The sequence below is a fragment of the Eumetopias jubatus genome, unplaced genomic scaffold, assembly GCF_037043125.1.
Source record: "Eumetopias jubatus isolate StellerSeaLion01/CBP00866 unplaced genomic scaffold, mEumJub1_p1.0 scaffold_2, whole genome shotgun sequence".
Lineage (NCBI taxonomy): Eukaryota > Metazoa > Chordata > Mammalia > Carnivora > Otariidae > Eumetopias > Eumetopias jubatus.
In genome coordinates, this window is record NW_028274808.1 from 122,253,254 (window position 1) to 122,268,783 (window position 15,530).

The following is a 15,530-nucleotide window of genomic DNA, read 5'->3' on the forward strand; positions in this document are numbered from 1 at the left end:
AAAATATTTATTTATTAAAAGTAAATTTATTAACTTTCAAAAGTAATGTATTTTACCATAATTTTGAATATAATTATAGCTTTTGAATTACTGAAGAGTTAATAGAAATCTCAGAGATTGCAAATTCAAATATCTATAAGAGCCATATGCCACATTAACAAAAGATAAAAATCATATGATCATCTCAATAGATGCAGAGAAAGCATCTGACAAAATTCAACATCCATTCAAGACAAAAACTCTCAACAAAGTGTGGTTAGAGAGAACATAACCACTTGCATTATTTAACATAATATAGCCATGTAGTGGGGCGCCTGAGTGGCTCAGTTGGTTGAGTGTCTTTCTCTTGATCTCAGCTCAGGTCTTGATCTCACAGTTGTGAGTTCAAGCCCCTCACTGGGCTCCACCTACTTAAAAAAAAAAAAAGGCCATTTATGAAAACCTACAGTTAACATCATACCCAATGGTAAAAAACTGAGAGCTTTCCCTCTGAAGTTAGGAACAAGACAAGGATCAAAACATACTTGCCACATAGTACTGGAAGTCCTAGCCACAGAAACCAGACAAGAAAAAAAGAAACAGCATGCATTTTGGTAATGGAGAAATTAAACTGTCAGTAAACACAGATGATATACTATACGTAAAAAACCTTAAAGACCCAAAAAAGTAATAAAAGTAATAAATGACAAGAATTAAAAAATGAAATTAAAAAATGAAAAATAGAATAAGTGAACAGAAATAACAAATTAAGTAATAGTAATAAATGAATAAAAGAAATAGAATAAACAGAATAAACGAATAAGTTGCAAAACACAAAATTAATACCCAGAAACTGGTAGCATTTCTATACACTAGTAAGGAAGCTGCAGAAAAAGAAATTAAGAAAACAATTTCATTTACAATTGTACCAAAAACAACAAAATACTTAGGAATAAACTTAACCAAGTGAAAGATCTATACTCTGAAAACTATAAAGCACTGATAGAAGAAATTGAAGATGACACAAATAAATGGAAAGATAATCCATGATCATGGAATGGAAGAATTAATACTGTTAAAATATCCATACTACCCAAAACAATCTACAGATTCAATGCAATCCCTATCAAAATACCAACAGCATTTTTTATAGAACTAGAACAAATAATCCTAAAATTTGTATGGAACAAAAGACTCTGAATAGCCAAAGTAATCTTGATAAAGAACAAAGCTGGAGGTATCATGATTCTAGATTTCAAGATATGCTACAAAGCTGCACTAACCAAAACACTATGGTACTACCATAAAAATAAGTCAATCAGAGAAAGACATGTATCATATGATCTCACTGACATGAGGAATTCTTAATCTCAGGAAACAAACTGAGGGTTGCTGGAGTGGTGGGGGGTGGGAGGGATGGGGTGGCTGGGTGATAGACATGGGGGAGGGTATGTGCTATGGTGAGCGCTGTGAATTGTGTTAAGACTGTTGAATAATAGACCTGTACCTCTGAAACAAATAATACATTATATGTTAAAAAAAAAAAAAAAGAAGAAGATAGCAGGAAGGGACAAATGAAGGGGGGGAATCAGAGGGGGAGACAAACCATGAGAGACTATGGACTCTGAGAAACAAACTGAGGGTTCTAGAGAGGAGGGAGGTGGGGGGATGGGTTAGCCTGGTAATGGGTATTAAAGAGGGCACTGGGTGTTATACACAAACAATGAATCATGGAACACTAAATCAAAAACTAATGATGTAACATATGGTGATTAACATAAAATAAAATAAAATAAATAAATAAAAATAGATCAATGGAAAAGAATAGAAAGCCCAGCAATAAGCCCACAATATGATCAGTTAATATCATATGTTATATAATCAAAAATCATACAATCTGTGACAAAAAAGGAAAGAACATACAATGAGGAAAAAACAGTCTTTTCAATAAATAGTACTGAGAAAACTGAACAGCTACATGTAAAAGAATGAAACCAGAGCACCTTTCTAACACCATACACAAAAATAAACTCAAAATTGATTAAAGACCTAAATATGAGACCTGAAACCATGAAAGTTCTAGAAGAGCATGAGGAGTAATATCTCTGATATTGACCACAGCAATATTTTTCTAGATACGTCACCTAAGGCAAGGGTAACAAAAGCAAAAATAAACTATTGGGACTACATCAAAATAAAAAGCTTTTACACAGTGAAGGAAACCATCAACAAAACAAAAAGACAACCTACTGAATGGTAGAAGATACTTGTAAATGATATATATGATAAGGGCTTAATATCCAAAATATATAAAGAACTTACACAACTCAACACCAAAAAACAAATAATCCATTTAAAAACTGGGAAGAAGACACAAACACACATTTCTCCAAAGACATACAGATGGCCAACAGACACATGAAAAGATGCTCAAAATTACTAACTACTAGGGAAATGAAAATCAAAACCACAATGAAATACCACCTTATACCTGTCAGAATGGCTAAAATAAAAATCAGAAGAAATAACGAGTGTTGGTGAGGATGCGGAGAAAAAGGAACCCTTGTGCAATACTGGTGGGAATATAAATTGGAACAGCCACCGTGGGAAAACAGCATGGAGGTTCCTCAAAAAATTTAAAAAAATAGAAATACCATAAAATCCAGTAATTCCACTACTGGGTATTTACCCAACGAACACAAAAACATTATTTTGAAAAGACAGACGCACCCCTATGTTTATTGCAGTATTTACAATAGTCAAGACATGGAAGCAACCTAAGTGTCCATGGATAGATGAATGGATAAGGAAGATGTGGTGCGTGTACACACACACACACACACACACACACACACACACACACACACACACACACACACGAGTATTATGCAACCATAAAAAAAGAGGAGATCTTGCCATTTGCGACCACATGGATGGACCTAGAGGGTATTATGCTAAATGAATTAAATCAGACTGAGAAAGACAAATACAGTATGATTTCACTCATATGTGAAATCTAAAAAAAAAAAAAAACCCAGATAAGCAAAAGCAGACTCAGAGCTATTAATACAGAAAACAAAATGATAGTTGCCAGATGAAAGGGATATGGGAAAAAGTGGGTAAAGGGGAGCAGGAGACATAGGCTTCCAGTTATGGGAGGAATAAATCATGGGAATGAAAAGCACAGAATAGGGAATATAGACAATGATATTGTAAATAGCATTGTACAGTGATAAGATGGTAACTACACTTGTGATGAGCAGAGCATAACATAAAGAAGCTGAATCACTATGTTGTACACCTGAAACCAATGTAACATCGTGTATCAATTATACTTAAATAAAAAAACCTAAAGTAGAAAATAAAAATAAACTGATAAATACCTTCAAGAGCCAGAGAGAGTACTGAGTGAAGTTTGTAGGATTTAAGATAATAGGAAGTAGTATGGAACTGGGGACCTCATACCCTGCCTAAGAACAATTATTAACTGTCACCAATAGGAAGGCAGTCTCAGGGATCCTAAATTTTTAATTTTTCAAGAATACTTCACAAAATAGATTTCTATCAGAAATTTCGTGATATTTAAATGCTGACAACTAATTCCAATTTCTAAAACTTCCCTAACAAAATCCATCTGCAAAGTATATTTGGCCCATTGGCTGCTGGTTTGCAAGCCCTATTATAAACATGCCTATGGTCACCATAGGATAATGCTGTTAAACAAGAAGACTGACCTAAGTCTGTTAGACATGAACAAACAAGTATTACTGAATGCCAACAAGAAATATGAACACTGAGAGACTAAAATTATATTACTGAATGTATTATAGGAGTCCAAGACATGAGAGGTGTCCAGAGAAGTGAGAGGTTGGTAGGAGAGGTTACAAGTAGTCTTCATGAGCTAGATTATGGACAATGAATAAGAGGAAAAAAAGAAGTTATTCTAGAAGGAAGAATAACACGAACAAAGTTAAACTGACTGGTGTTGTCACTGATGAAGAATATTTCAGGGTCAGTGATTATCAAAGGAAGATGTATTTCAGAGAGAGTGAGAAATGTAAGAAAGGTAGATTTCTACAGACTTGGAAAGCTAAGAAGAGTTTAAATTCAATCTGAGAGGCAGCTGAAGCAGTATTAGATTATTGAGGAGAATGATATAATCGATGCAGTATCTTTTTAAAAGGATTAACCTGGTTATAGCATGTAGAAAAAACTGAAGAGCAAAGAGTCTAGTATTAGGGAGGCCAACAGTATAGGAATGAGATGAGGGCCTAGACTGTTTTTGTATAGACCAAGGGTAAAACAGTTTTACATTTGTAAATGTTAGAAAAGGAAGTTTTTCCCATTAACCTATTTACTTGAATGAATCCTTGATGTTAGTTTGTTCGTGTGTGTGTGTGTGTGTGTGTGTGTGTGTGTGTGTGTGTGTGTATGTAGGTATGTGTGTTTGTGGATGTGTATAGATGCGCTTACTTTTTTTCATTAACAAATCGGAGCTGGTCTAGTATAATGAACAGAACACTAGTATAAAACTAGGAAACCAAGATTCTAGATCTGACACTACCCCTAACTCAATGTGTGAACTTGGGCATGTCTCTTAACCTCACTGCCCTGAGGTTCTGACCAGTGTTCTCTACCCTGAACAGAAAGAGACAGAGCCACCAATGTCCTTGTTTGAGGCCCTGGATCTTACAATTCCAAAAACCATGAACAATCTTAAGTTCAGTCAACCTTTGAACAACACAGATTTGAACCACACAGGTCCACCTATACATGGATTTTTTTCAGTACAGTACAGCACTGTATTTTCTCTTCCTTATGATTTTCTTGATAACATTTTTCTCTAAATTATCTTAGGAATATATAATATATATAACATACAAAATATATGTTAATTGACTGTTCTCAGTAAGGCTTCCAGTCAACAGTAGGTTATTAGTAGTTAAGTTTTCAGGAGAATCAAACATTATATGTGGATTTTTTACTCTGTGGAAGGTACATGCCACTGACTTCCGTGTTGTTCAAGGGCCAACCATATCTAGATAAAAATCTAATTTCTGGTGTCTTTAAAAGTGTCAAAATCTGGCTTCCCTGGGCCCACATTCCTACATGGCAAAAATGGTTATAGTTGAGTAAGGAACTCCTCTTTTAGGTTAGGCACACACCCTCCAGTTTGCCAAAGTCCCGCCATTTCCTGTTGTATCTCCACATTGAGACCCAGTGTTAGTTGCTATTCACCATGCTTCCATTGCTGTTCTTATTACAGTAGAGAAATATTTTTCTCACTTTTGTGTTTTACCAAAAGTGATAAAATGAAAGACATTTTTCAAGAAAAATGGGAGAAAGCATACATCTCTATGGAAATAAAATATTCCTTTCTATTTAATATGTTGGGGGGGAATGCACCTGTCATAAGATTACCATTTAACCCTTCTTAATCATATAGTTTCTTCATTTGAGTTTGGGAACCCTGCTATGTGTGTTGGGAAGCTATTAAAAAAAAATCTAAGGAGCAAAATGATCAGATTCACCTTTTAAATAGAGTACTCTAGCAGCATGTAAAAACCAGTTAAGAGGGGAAATGCTGGGGGAAAGAACATCTGTTACAGAAGAATGAAATGGCCTCAAGAAGGGGTGATAAAACACTGAACCGGCATGTTTACAGTGGGGAGAAGAGGAGAAGGCTGATTCAAAGAGGAAGAATTGTTAGAATTTAGGGAATCCAATGGATATTAGCAGTAGAATGACTAGATTTCAGGAATGTTTGACTGGATGGGTGGTGATACCATTCATCGAGCTAGGGAATTCACAGGCTTTTTAAAGGTAGTATAGCATTACTTTATAGTAGAAATAGGCAAACTACAGCCCTAGGGAGCTAGGGAATTCACAGGCTTTTTAAAGGTAGTATAGCATTACTTTATAGTAGAAATAGGCAAACTACAGCCCTAGGGAGCTAGGGAATTCACAGGCTTTTTAAAGGTAGTATAGCATTACTTTATAGTAGAAATAGGCAAACTACAGCCCATCTCCTGTTTTTGTATAGCCCAAGGGTAAAACGGTTTTACATTTGTAAATGGTTGAATAAAATCAAAAGAGAAATATATTTCATGATGTACAAATTACATGAAATTCAAACTTTAGTGTCCATTAACAAAGTTTTATTGGAACGCAACTCACTCCTTTATTTATTGTTTATACCTGTATTCACATAATGACGGCAGAGTTTACACTGCTGTTTGATGTACTACAAATTACAGTGGCACAGTTATGGCTGTCCATTGTTTCAAGTGCCAAGTGTATTGTCATATCACAACACTTCGTTGTGATCATTAAGTCAAAACAGGAACCATATACTTCAACTGTCATGCTTTTAAGGCATTATAAGTGGCGTGTGGATTATTTTGTTATTGAATTAGATAGCAAGCAAATGTATCATCCAATGACACAACAGCTATGCTAGAAAAATACTACACCTATTATTACTAGACTAAGCATTCATCATATTCACAATTCATAGGAAAGTAATCGTCAGAAAAATTAGAAAATATAAAACACAGTAGCTCATCACAGCCAAATTTCTTTACAAAAATAAAAAATAAAAATGAAGCTACAAAGTAAGTTTCTGAGTGGCTCATTTACTAACCAAGCAAGGAAAGTTGTTTACTCATGGTGAGCTGAACTATGTTTTGACTACAACAATCAAAAGAAATGTTTCGGGGGTGGGGGTTGTTTGAGAATAGCCTTTCTATGATGATAGCTACTTGAAGAGGTAAGGACACTGGAAGCAGTATCAATATTCAACTAAAAAACAAGGCAAATGGTTTTGAAAGATTTTCCTTGTTTTTTGATGAGTTGACAAACATTAGTGATACTGTTTAATGTTATTTTTGGAAAACTGATGCCAAGCAACCAAAGAATTAGCCTCTATGAAGAGTCTGCATAGAACAACAATAGGCAAGATTATTTTCAAAGTTGAGAACATAAATTAATTCAGTACAACCTGAAGTGGAATCTGCTAAGATGTGTTACAACTGATGGTGATAAAAAATGTGATGAATAGAAAAAGGCTTAGCTGAACAAACTTACAAAGTTTGTGAAATGTAAGGTATTTAAAGCCTATGGTTCTTCATTATATTATTCATCAGCAGGCATTTTATGAAGAAAATATTTTAAACTATCATGTATTATTGAACCAGTAGTATCAACTTTATTTACTCTCACAGACGTATGCATCATCAGTTCTGTGTACTTTGATAAGAAGTAGAAGCTGAATATTCTGACTTGCCTCATCACACAACAGTTTAATGGCTTAGCAATCAATGGTAGAGTTTTATTGTTGATTTTTTAGCTCCAGGTGAGATGAAATTTCTGGGGAAAAAAAAAAGAAATGCCTTTAACCACTATTATCAAACAATGATTGCCTCTGGAAATTAGATTTGCTGCATATTTGATGTTTCCTAGAATCTGACCTGAAAATCAAGGCAAAAGAGAGCTTATATGAGACACTTAAACTATGTTAAGTCATTTTGACAACATTGTTGGAAACACAAGTAATCATCAATCTGTTATATACACATCTTGTGTGGTCAAATGTTAAAATAAGATCTCCATGAATATACAAATTTGCAACAGATATATTTTGCAAGCTCAACCTAAGGTTACAGCAGTGTTTTTCAGACCTCATTTCAATGCAAAAGAAACTTCTATACATCAAAATCCACTTAACTTAACCTCCTCCTTAACTGAGGAGCTTTTACCTTTCTTTGGAAGTGGTTAATCTGCAATGTAGTAACCTGCTAAATAGCAAATATCAAGAGAAGAAGAATCTAAAAGAATTTTATAAATTTCTTCCATAGAAATGAATATGCTCATTAATAAAATCATATGCTCACGACGGATAGCAGTATTTAGGAGTATCTATCCATGTGAAAACATGTTTCAAAGACAAAATCCATTAAATCACATTACAGATCTGCATTAACAAATGAACATCTGGATCAATTCTGATGATAGGGTAACTCTGAATCCCAATTAAGTGAAATGCTATCTGAAAAACAGAATTAGAATATTTTCATTAGTAGATCTGTATTGCAATAACTTATGTTCACTTAGTGTTGTATTTTGAATTTAGTCAAAAAAATATTCGTGGATATTTGTTTTCTCTCATCATATAGTTCTCTCATCTATGTAATATATTTGATTTTGCCTCTTGGCCTGCAGAGCCTAAAATGCTTACCATCTGGCCCTTTATGTAAAAAGTCTGCAGACCTATGCTCTATGGCGATGCTATTGAAAGTGCAACATCATCTGCCAATGTCTTGACAATGCAAATTCTCAGCCCACCCACCACCTACAGAATCAAATTTCTGAGGGTGGGCCCAGTAATTTTTTTTTTTTTAAACAAATGCTACATGATTCTTAAGCAAGCTAGAGTCTGAGAATCACTGCTCTAAAACAGGATTTTAGAGACTTAGTTCTCTCCACCTGGATAAATTATTCAATTCTTTGAATCAGTAAAATGGGGATAGTGTCACCTACTTCATAGAATTGTTGAAAAGATTAAACATAATTTTAAAAATATGAAAAAATGTAAAGCTTAACATAACTGACATCAATAATTCTTATTAAATGATAATAAATAGTAATTATTAATTCATTGGTGTAGTAAAACTCCCTTGTACCAGCCCAAGAGACATGATTATTAAATTTTTAGGAATTTTATGAGGCAATTATTAAAACAGTCATTACTAAATATTAAATTTTATAAACCTAAATAAGTTATGTTAAAACTAAGGTATTAATACTCATAACTCATTACTACTTAATTATTTTACTACATTTTACTATTATCTGTGCTCCTAGGTTACTTATCTATATAGTGGATCTACTATATAATGGTATGCTGCAGCTCATCTCTTCCCAACTATACATTCACAGGATATCAACCACCACCACAAATCAGGGCTTTTTTGGAGAAGGGTTTTTGGTTAAACATCAACCATCACACCTCAAGTTAATTATTAAAAATTGCACAATGAATTTGGTTTTGAACTGAATGAACTTGAATTAACTATGCATGTACAAATATTTAATAATCTCCTAGATAAAAAGATAGCCCATACATATATTATATATGTGCCTACATATATAGTCCATACATTATATAAAGTGCCTACATATAGCCCATACATTATACATAGTGCCTATATATTATATATAACATATGTAGTAACCTATATTATTAAATATATATGCCTACATATACTATAAACATAGTATATATATGCCTATACATACTATATACATAGTATATGCAAGCATATATATTTAGTGATAATATATACACACATATATAATATGTAGAGACTAATAGCATATAGATACTTATTGAAGTCATAAATATGGACAAAATTTAGCAAAAACAGCCATTAGAGCAGAGGACAGATACAGAGCTCATATGGAAAAAATTCACTTTGTGTACAAAAAGTTACAAGGACTTTGGAGTTTGTAAGCTACAGCTCAATTTAACCACTTCCATTTATCACTATCCTAATTCTCACTTTTAACTCTTAGAATGGTTCTAGCAACAAAAGTTTTATAAATAAACACACTGAGAGAATGACATTACTCTGCAATTTGAATCCAGCATTCTTAGACAGTATGAGTAATGGTATTTCAGGCCATCTAGTTAGACAAAGCTAATAAGTTGTTTCAAACTCTGAAGTGCTACCTCAAGTAGACATTACCCTTTGAACACTAAAGAAAAATGAATTATATAAGGATTATAGCATACTTAAGACAATAATATTGAGTATATTTCAAAGTTCAGCTTCAAGGAATCATAGAATTTTATAACCAAAATAGACTTCATACCCTACTGATATCTTTATTTATTATTGCTCTTCTCTCCACAAGAACTATTTGCCAAGTTAAATGCCTAGGAATGTATAAATTGTTATCTGAACATCTGATAATCTAAAATTAACATGAAGTTCTCAAAGGAGTGGATCTTCCCTCTCCACTCCTCCTGATGTTTGAATATTAAAAATTTAGGTAATTCTTATGGCCACTGCTGGTGCCACCAATAACACCAGAATTGCCAAGTTTGAATTCAGGTGACCTGGAATCTCTGAAGAGGAAAACCACACTATTTTCCCCCAAAGGCATCTAGAAGCTCCAACATTCCATTGTGAAAGTTAAAACTCTACAGTTCTCAAAAATGAATTAGGGTTATTATAACTTTCCATATAGTAGTACTAGAGACTTCAGAATATGACTCTTGCAAAGATAGTGAATTTAACCCTTTTCCCATATGAAAAAAAACAGGTATATGGGACATAGACATAATGCCAACATAAGGAAAAATTGTTGAACTAGTCAATCTGTCATCTATGATCTTTTAAAATAATAAATTTTAGTGATTATCACTTTACAAAAAAAAAACTATCACTGTAATTTACAAAAAAACAAGTAAAAGTATTATTTTTACATTTATCTGTGAAACCATTCCTGGACTTAAAAATACAAGAGGAAGAAAAAAAAGATTTCTCTATAAAGCTAATATATATTTATAGAGAAAAAACTCCAGGAATTAAGGGTATAATAAGAGGCATAAATATAACTAGAGAAATCCCAAATTCACAAAGACTAATAGTAAATAAAAAGTGATAAAACCATCAGTAAAAAGTATATTTTATGTAAAATACCATGTAAAATTATAAAACCATTTCTAAGCTCACTCTGTATGACAGATAGTGCAAACATAAAAAGTATACTATACTAAGACATAATGACATAAAAAATAGAATGTCAAAGAAATGTGAAGCACTATGGTGAGACTACAAATTATTGTCAGGGAAAAAAATAGCATGTGTCATTCCATGTAAAGTGCCACGTTTTAAAAATGTTTAAAGAAACCTATGCTTATTTACAGATCTTTAAATAGGTCAAGGGATACAGCATGAATACACAGTGAATTCTTAGTTCCACTTACTCATTCCTCAGTTAGCCTCTACAACTGGCCTCCATATCTACTATACCTTTTAAAGCTGCTTTTTAGAAAATATCCTGGGTAATATCCTAATCAAACCACATCAACGCAGATCCTTTTCTCAGTCCTTACCACTCTGTTCTGAAGCAATGGACATTATTGACCATCCAGTCTTTAATGCAACTAGCCACATGCCAATTCTAGTCTTTCACTCCTACCTAACTTCTCTTTCAGTGTCAAATCATTCCATTCCTCTTTCCTAACAATGGGTCACTCCTCAAGATTCTTACCTTGGACAAATTTTCTTCTGACTCCAACCTAACTTGAAATATCATCCTAGGATATTTATGGATAACTTCCAGATCTCTATTCAAATCCTCTCTTAAAAGTTAAAATAACTGTTTGTTAAATATTTTTTACCTAGTTTCAGTCAGTCAACAAATGTTTACTGCATGGCTACTATGTGGCAGACACTAATGTTAAAAATGTATTCAGGGGCGCCTGGGTGGCTCAGTTGTTAAGCATGTGCCTTCAGCTCAGGTCATGATCCCAGGGTCCTGGGATCGAGCCCCCATCAGGCTCCCTGCGCAGCAGGAAGCCTGCTTCTCCTTCTCCCACTTCCCCTGCTTGTGTTCCCTTTCTCGCTGTGTCTCTCTGTGTCAAATAAATAAAATCTTTTCTAAAAAAATGTATTCAAAACCTAATGAGAGTCCCTGTCATCAATGAGCAGAGAATCTAAACGGCAAACTAAACAGTCAAACTCATCAGGTCCAAAATTGACTATTCATGTTTCCTCTTCCAATGAATTAAATATATATTAATAGTTCTGGATTCTCTTTATTGCCCAGGCAATACTATGTGTCTCCTTTCTCAACTATATTCAATTGATTGGCAACTAAATCCTGTTATTTGCAACATTCTATTCCCATTGCCACAGCCTAGTTCAGGATGGTAAATATTTTCATCCAAACTTCAACAACCATCCTCTGAAGTGTTCTCTATTTTCTCATCTAACCCATCCTTCACTCAATTAATGGATTAATTTTCCTAAACCACAGATGTGATCCATCACTTAACTACATAAAAATGTTTCATAGTCCCTCAATAGATAAGTCAAAGTCCAAAAACTTCTTCAACTTGGCATTTAAGGTCCTCCATTATCTGGTCTTTACCTATATTTTTTCCTCTCTGTCACCCACTTTAACTTACCTTTTGCTCCAGCCAAACATGGCTTTTTAATCATATCCTGAAACTCCTTGAGTGTTCTCTATCTCTATATCATCATTTGTGCCATTTTTCTCCTGCCAACCCCCATCCTGATTAACAGTCTCCATTCATTTCTACCTTTCAGAAACTTAACCAACCTTTGGTTCAAGTAACATCATTCTTCTAAAACCTTTTCTCCGTGCCCTGAATTTATAATACATGTAAAAGTCTTTTATGTCACTTATAGTTTATTTCAATTATAGCTTTCTGTGTATGTATCATATCATTCCTATTAAAGTTATATGCAACTTGAAGTACGAATGTCTTACTCATCTCTGTCCTCCCACAATACATTGTACATGGTTGATATTCAATAAATATTAAGTATATTGAATTTATAATAAAATATATATTATAGCCATGGCCCGTAAGACTATATAGGAAGTTTTCTTCACTTTCTTACAGAGAAAAATCACTGCCACATGAATATTTTTTTAAATCACCTTATTTATTTCTTGGAAAGACTTTAAAAAGTGATTTTTTCTCCTACCCTCATCAGGGTACCCCTTATGTATATATTAATTGTTATAATTTCCTTGGCTCAGAATATGAAACTGCTTTCCAAGATTTCAATTTTACATTATTGCATGTACCTAGTGATCACACACTAAACCACCTTACCAAGGAAGACAGTAGTGCAGAAGGAAATGGTTTGCCTGGAGGCTATCCCAAAAACCATACTTCTGAGACAACCCAACTTCCTTTCTTTCTTTCTTTTTTTTTTTATTTAGCAAGAAGAGTACTCATAGTATAATTATACTTTTCTGTTCCCAATTCCTCCAACCTCCATAATATCTACCAACCTGAATGTTCAGAGCCCATACTTTCAGGTTCATAAATTGAAAATAACAGATAGGTTTTTAAGTTCAACAGTGAATTCACAAAGATTTATTGAATATCTACTATGTGGAAAGCACTGTGGGGTACACAAAAATTAATAAGACATAATTTACATATTCTGGAACTCATGACTAAGTGCACAACACACACACATAAACCACTCCATTATAAGGCAGATTATGTAAGTGCTAAAAAGGCTCCAACAAGGTACAGAATGCTATGAGGAGACTTACTTAATTAAAGAGTATCTTAGAAGCTTCAAATGAGAGATGGGTTTCTACCTGACCACTGTTTGAAATCAAACAATAACATTCAAGATTTCGAAGATCAATTATTTTTAAATAAATTTAAGTATTTTTATTCATAAGTATTACAACAGAATTGAATTTTTTTCTACTGAAAAGATTGACTCAACCTGTAAGTTAAAATTTTATTTAAATGGATTTTTTAGCTCACCTTGAAACATGGATAAATGTATTTTACAGGTCAAACTTGTGCCCTATAATTAAGGAGAAAATTTTTGTATGTTCAAGGAAAATTCATGTGTCCAGTAATCTGAATTAATATTTATTTAAAATTCTACTCCTAGAGAAAAGCTAGGTAAATATGGGTCAATTTTATATAAATTTGTTCAGCATACCAATAGTACATTAAAAGGGGGAAAAAAAACTGAACTGAAAATAAAATTCAGGGCCATAGATTCATTTTTCATTCATACCACCTCCTCCTGCAACACCAGCCCCTTCCCAATATACGGCCAAAGGTCTGAAACAGAGCTTGGAGCATCTGCTTTTCCAGTAAGCTCCATCGACACCATTTCTAGATTTAGATTACTTCCTTGAGGATTCTGAGTTACCATGACTGAACTCTAGACGTGTTGAGCACTGTATTGACAGATGAAAGAACCACATTCATTTTAGGCTTAAAATAACTTGCACGGAAGGGGTGGGAAAAGTCCGAGTTGACAGATGCCAATGGAGCAAATTTTAAAAAGAGGAAATTATGATAGGAGTGGAAGCAAACTTGTTACATGTAGAAGTATGGTATTCCAAATTGCTACTATTAAAAAAAATCGTCTTCTAATTACAGAAGTCATCAGACGTTTTTGTAATTACTGAACTTAATACGTTATGAAAAAATTTTAAGATAAATCATATGTAGTTTTAGAAAATACATTTGCTTTTAAATATCTCACCCAAAACAATTTCTTGAGATTAACCATACATACAAAGGAACTAAAATCAGATTATGTAGATTTAGGCAGGGGAAGCTGGGAAAGAATAACTAACATGTAAGTTCGGTAACACGTTACAGGGTGCGTTTCCTCCTACAGTAGACAGGCGAAGGAACCAAAAAAATGGGTTGAGCACAGGAATATTGCACATTGTAGTCACCCAACACTAACTCAACAGCTAGCGGTTCTATCCATCCTTCCTCACGTTCCTCGTGGCCTCTGACAAGTCATCCTTCCAACCTATGAGGCTGTCCGTTCTCCCCCATCAAAAATAATTTCCATGCAGGTTGTACAATCGCCCTGACAAACTACTTGCTCGCACTTCCCCGCCTCGGGATGAACAGTCCCCAAGATGGGGAAAGGTCGCCCTGACACGGAAGTTACACGAAGTGGTCTCTCTCGCGGTCCGACCGAGACTCTACACCAGCAGACGCCGGGGAAAGGAAGAGGGTGGCCTCCGGAGAAACGGGAATGGGGCAGAGGATGCTAGCCCGCGAGGCAGCCTCCGCGGTGCCCGGGCACCGGCTCGGGCAGGAAGAATGGAGGAGGGGAGGCGCAGCAGCGAGGTGCCCGAGAGCCGGGCGGCGGTCCGACCCCGCGGCCCGACCCCACCCGGACCCTCCCAGACCCGGGACCGGCGTGCGTTCCGCGTGCGCCGCCTCTCCCCGGAGGAAGAGCCACTGTATTACACCCGTGGCTTTGAGAAATCCGGCAACTTTGCGCGAGAAATGCTTCCCACCCTGCAACACGCCGAGAAAGAGAAAAATGTCAGGCGATGACGGCGGAGGAAGGATGACTTACCCATGTTTCTCCCAGAGGGTGAGGAGCCTGCAGGGCGAGGCGAAGGTCTCCGGTGCGGGCGGCGCGGCGCTGTGTCCTCCCTCTACCTCTGTCTCTCCCGCAGCCAGGGAGGGACCCGCGGGGGGCGGCCGCCGGGGAGGAGCAGCTGCTGCTGCTGCTGCTGCAGGCGGCGCGGCCGCGGCGGGGACGAGCGGCGGGGGGCGGGGCGGGGCGGGGCGGGCGGGCGCAGCCTGCGGCGGGCGCGGCTCCGAGCGGGCTGGCGGCGGAGACGCCGAGCGGGCCTGAGGAGCGCCTGCCCCGACTCGCGGCCCCGGAGGGGCCCCGCCCTCTTCACCGAGCATGCTCAGTGCCGCCACCCCCCCGCCTCCCGAGGCAAGTGAATCTGAGCGTGCGGGTGGGCGTGTTTGCGGACCAGCTGCA

At 36.0% G+C, this 15,530-nt stretch overlaps 1 protein-coding gene across 3 annotated transcripts in view; it reads right to left on the reverse strand.

Annotated features, from left to right (window-relative positions):
* The window catches only part of RAP1GDS1 (Rap1 GTPase-GDP dissociation stimulator 1), a 156,750-nt gene extending 141,463 nt beyond the window's left edge, over positions 1–15,287 (reverse strand). For all 3 annotated transcript variants that reach the window (XM_028117770.2, XM_028117768.2, XM_028117767.2), the window contains exon 1: positions 15,111–15,287. In XM_028117770.2, coding sequence (XP_027973571.1) covers positions 15,111–15,114 — 4 coding nt within the window. In that variant the 5' untranslated portion in view covers positions 15,115–15,287. The remainder of the gene's footprint in view (positions 1–15,110) is intronic.
* Between the last annotated feature and the right edge of the window lie 243 nt (positions 15,288–15,530).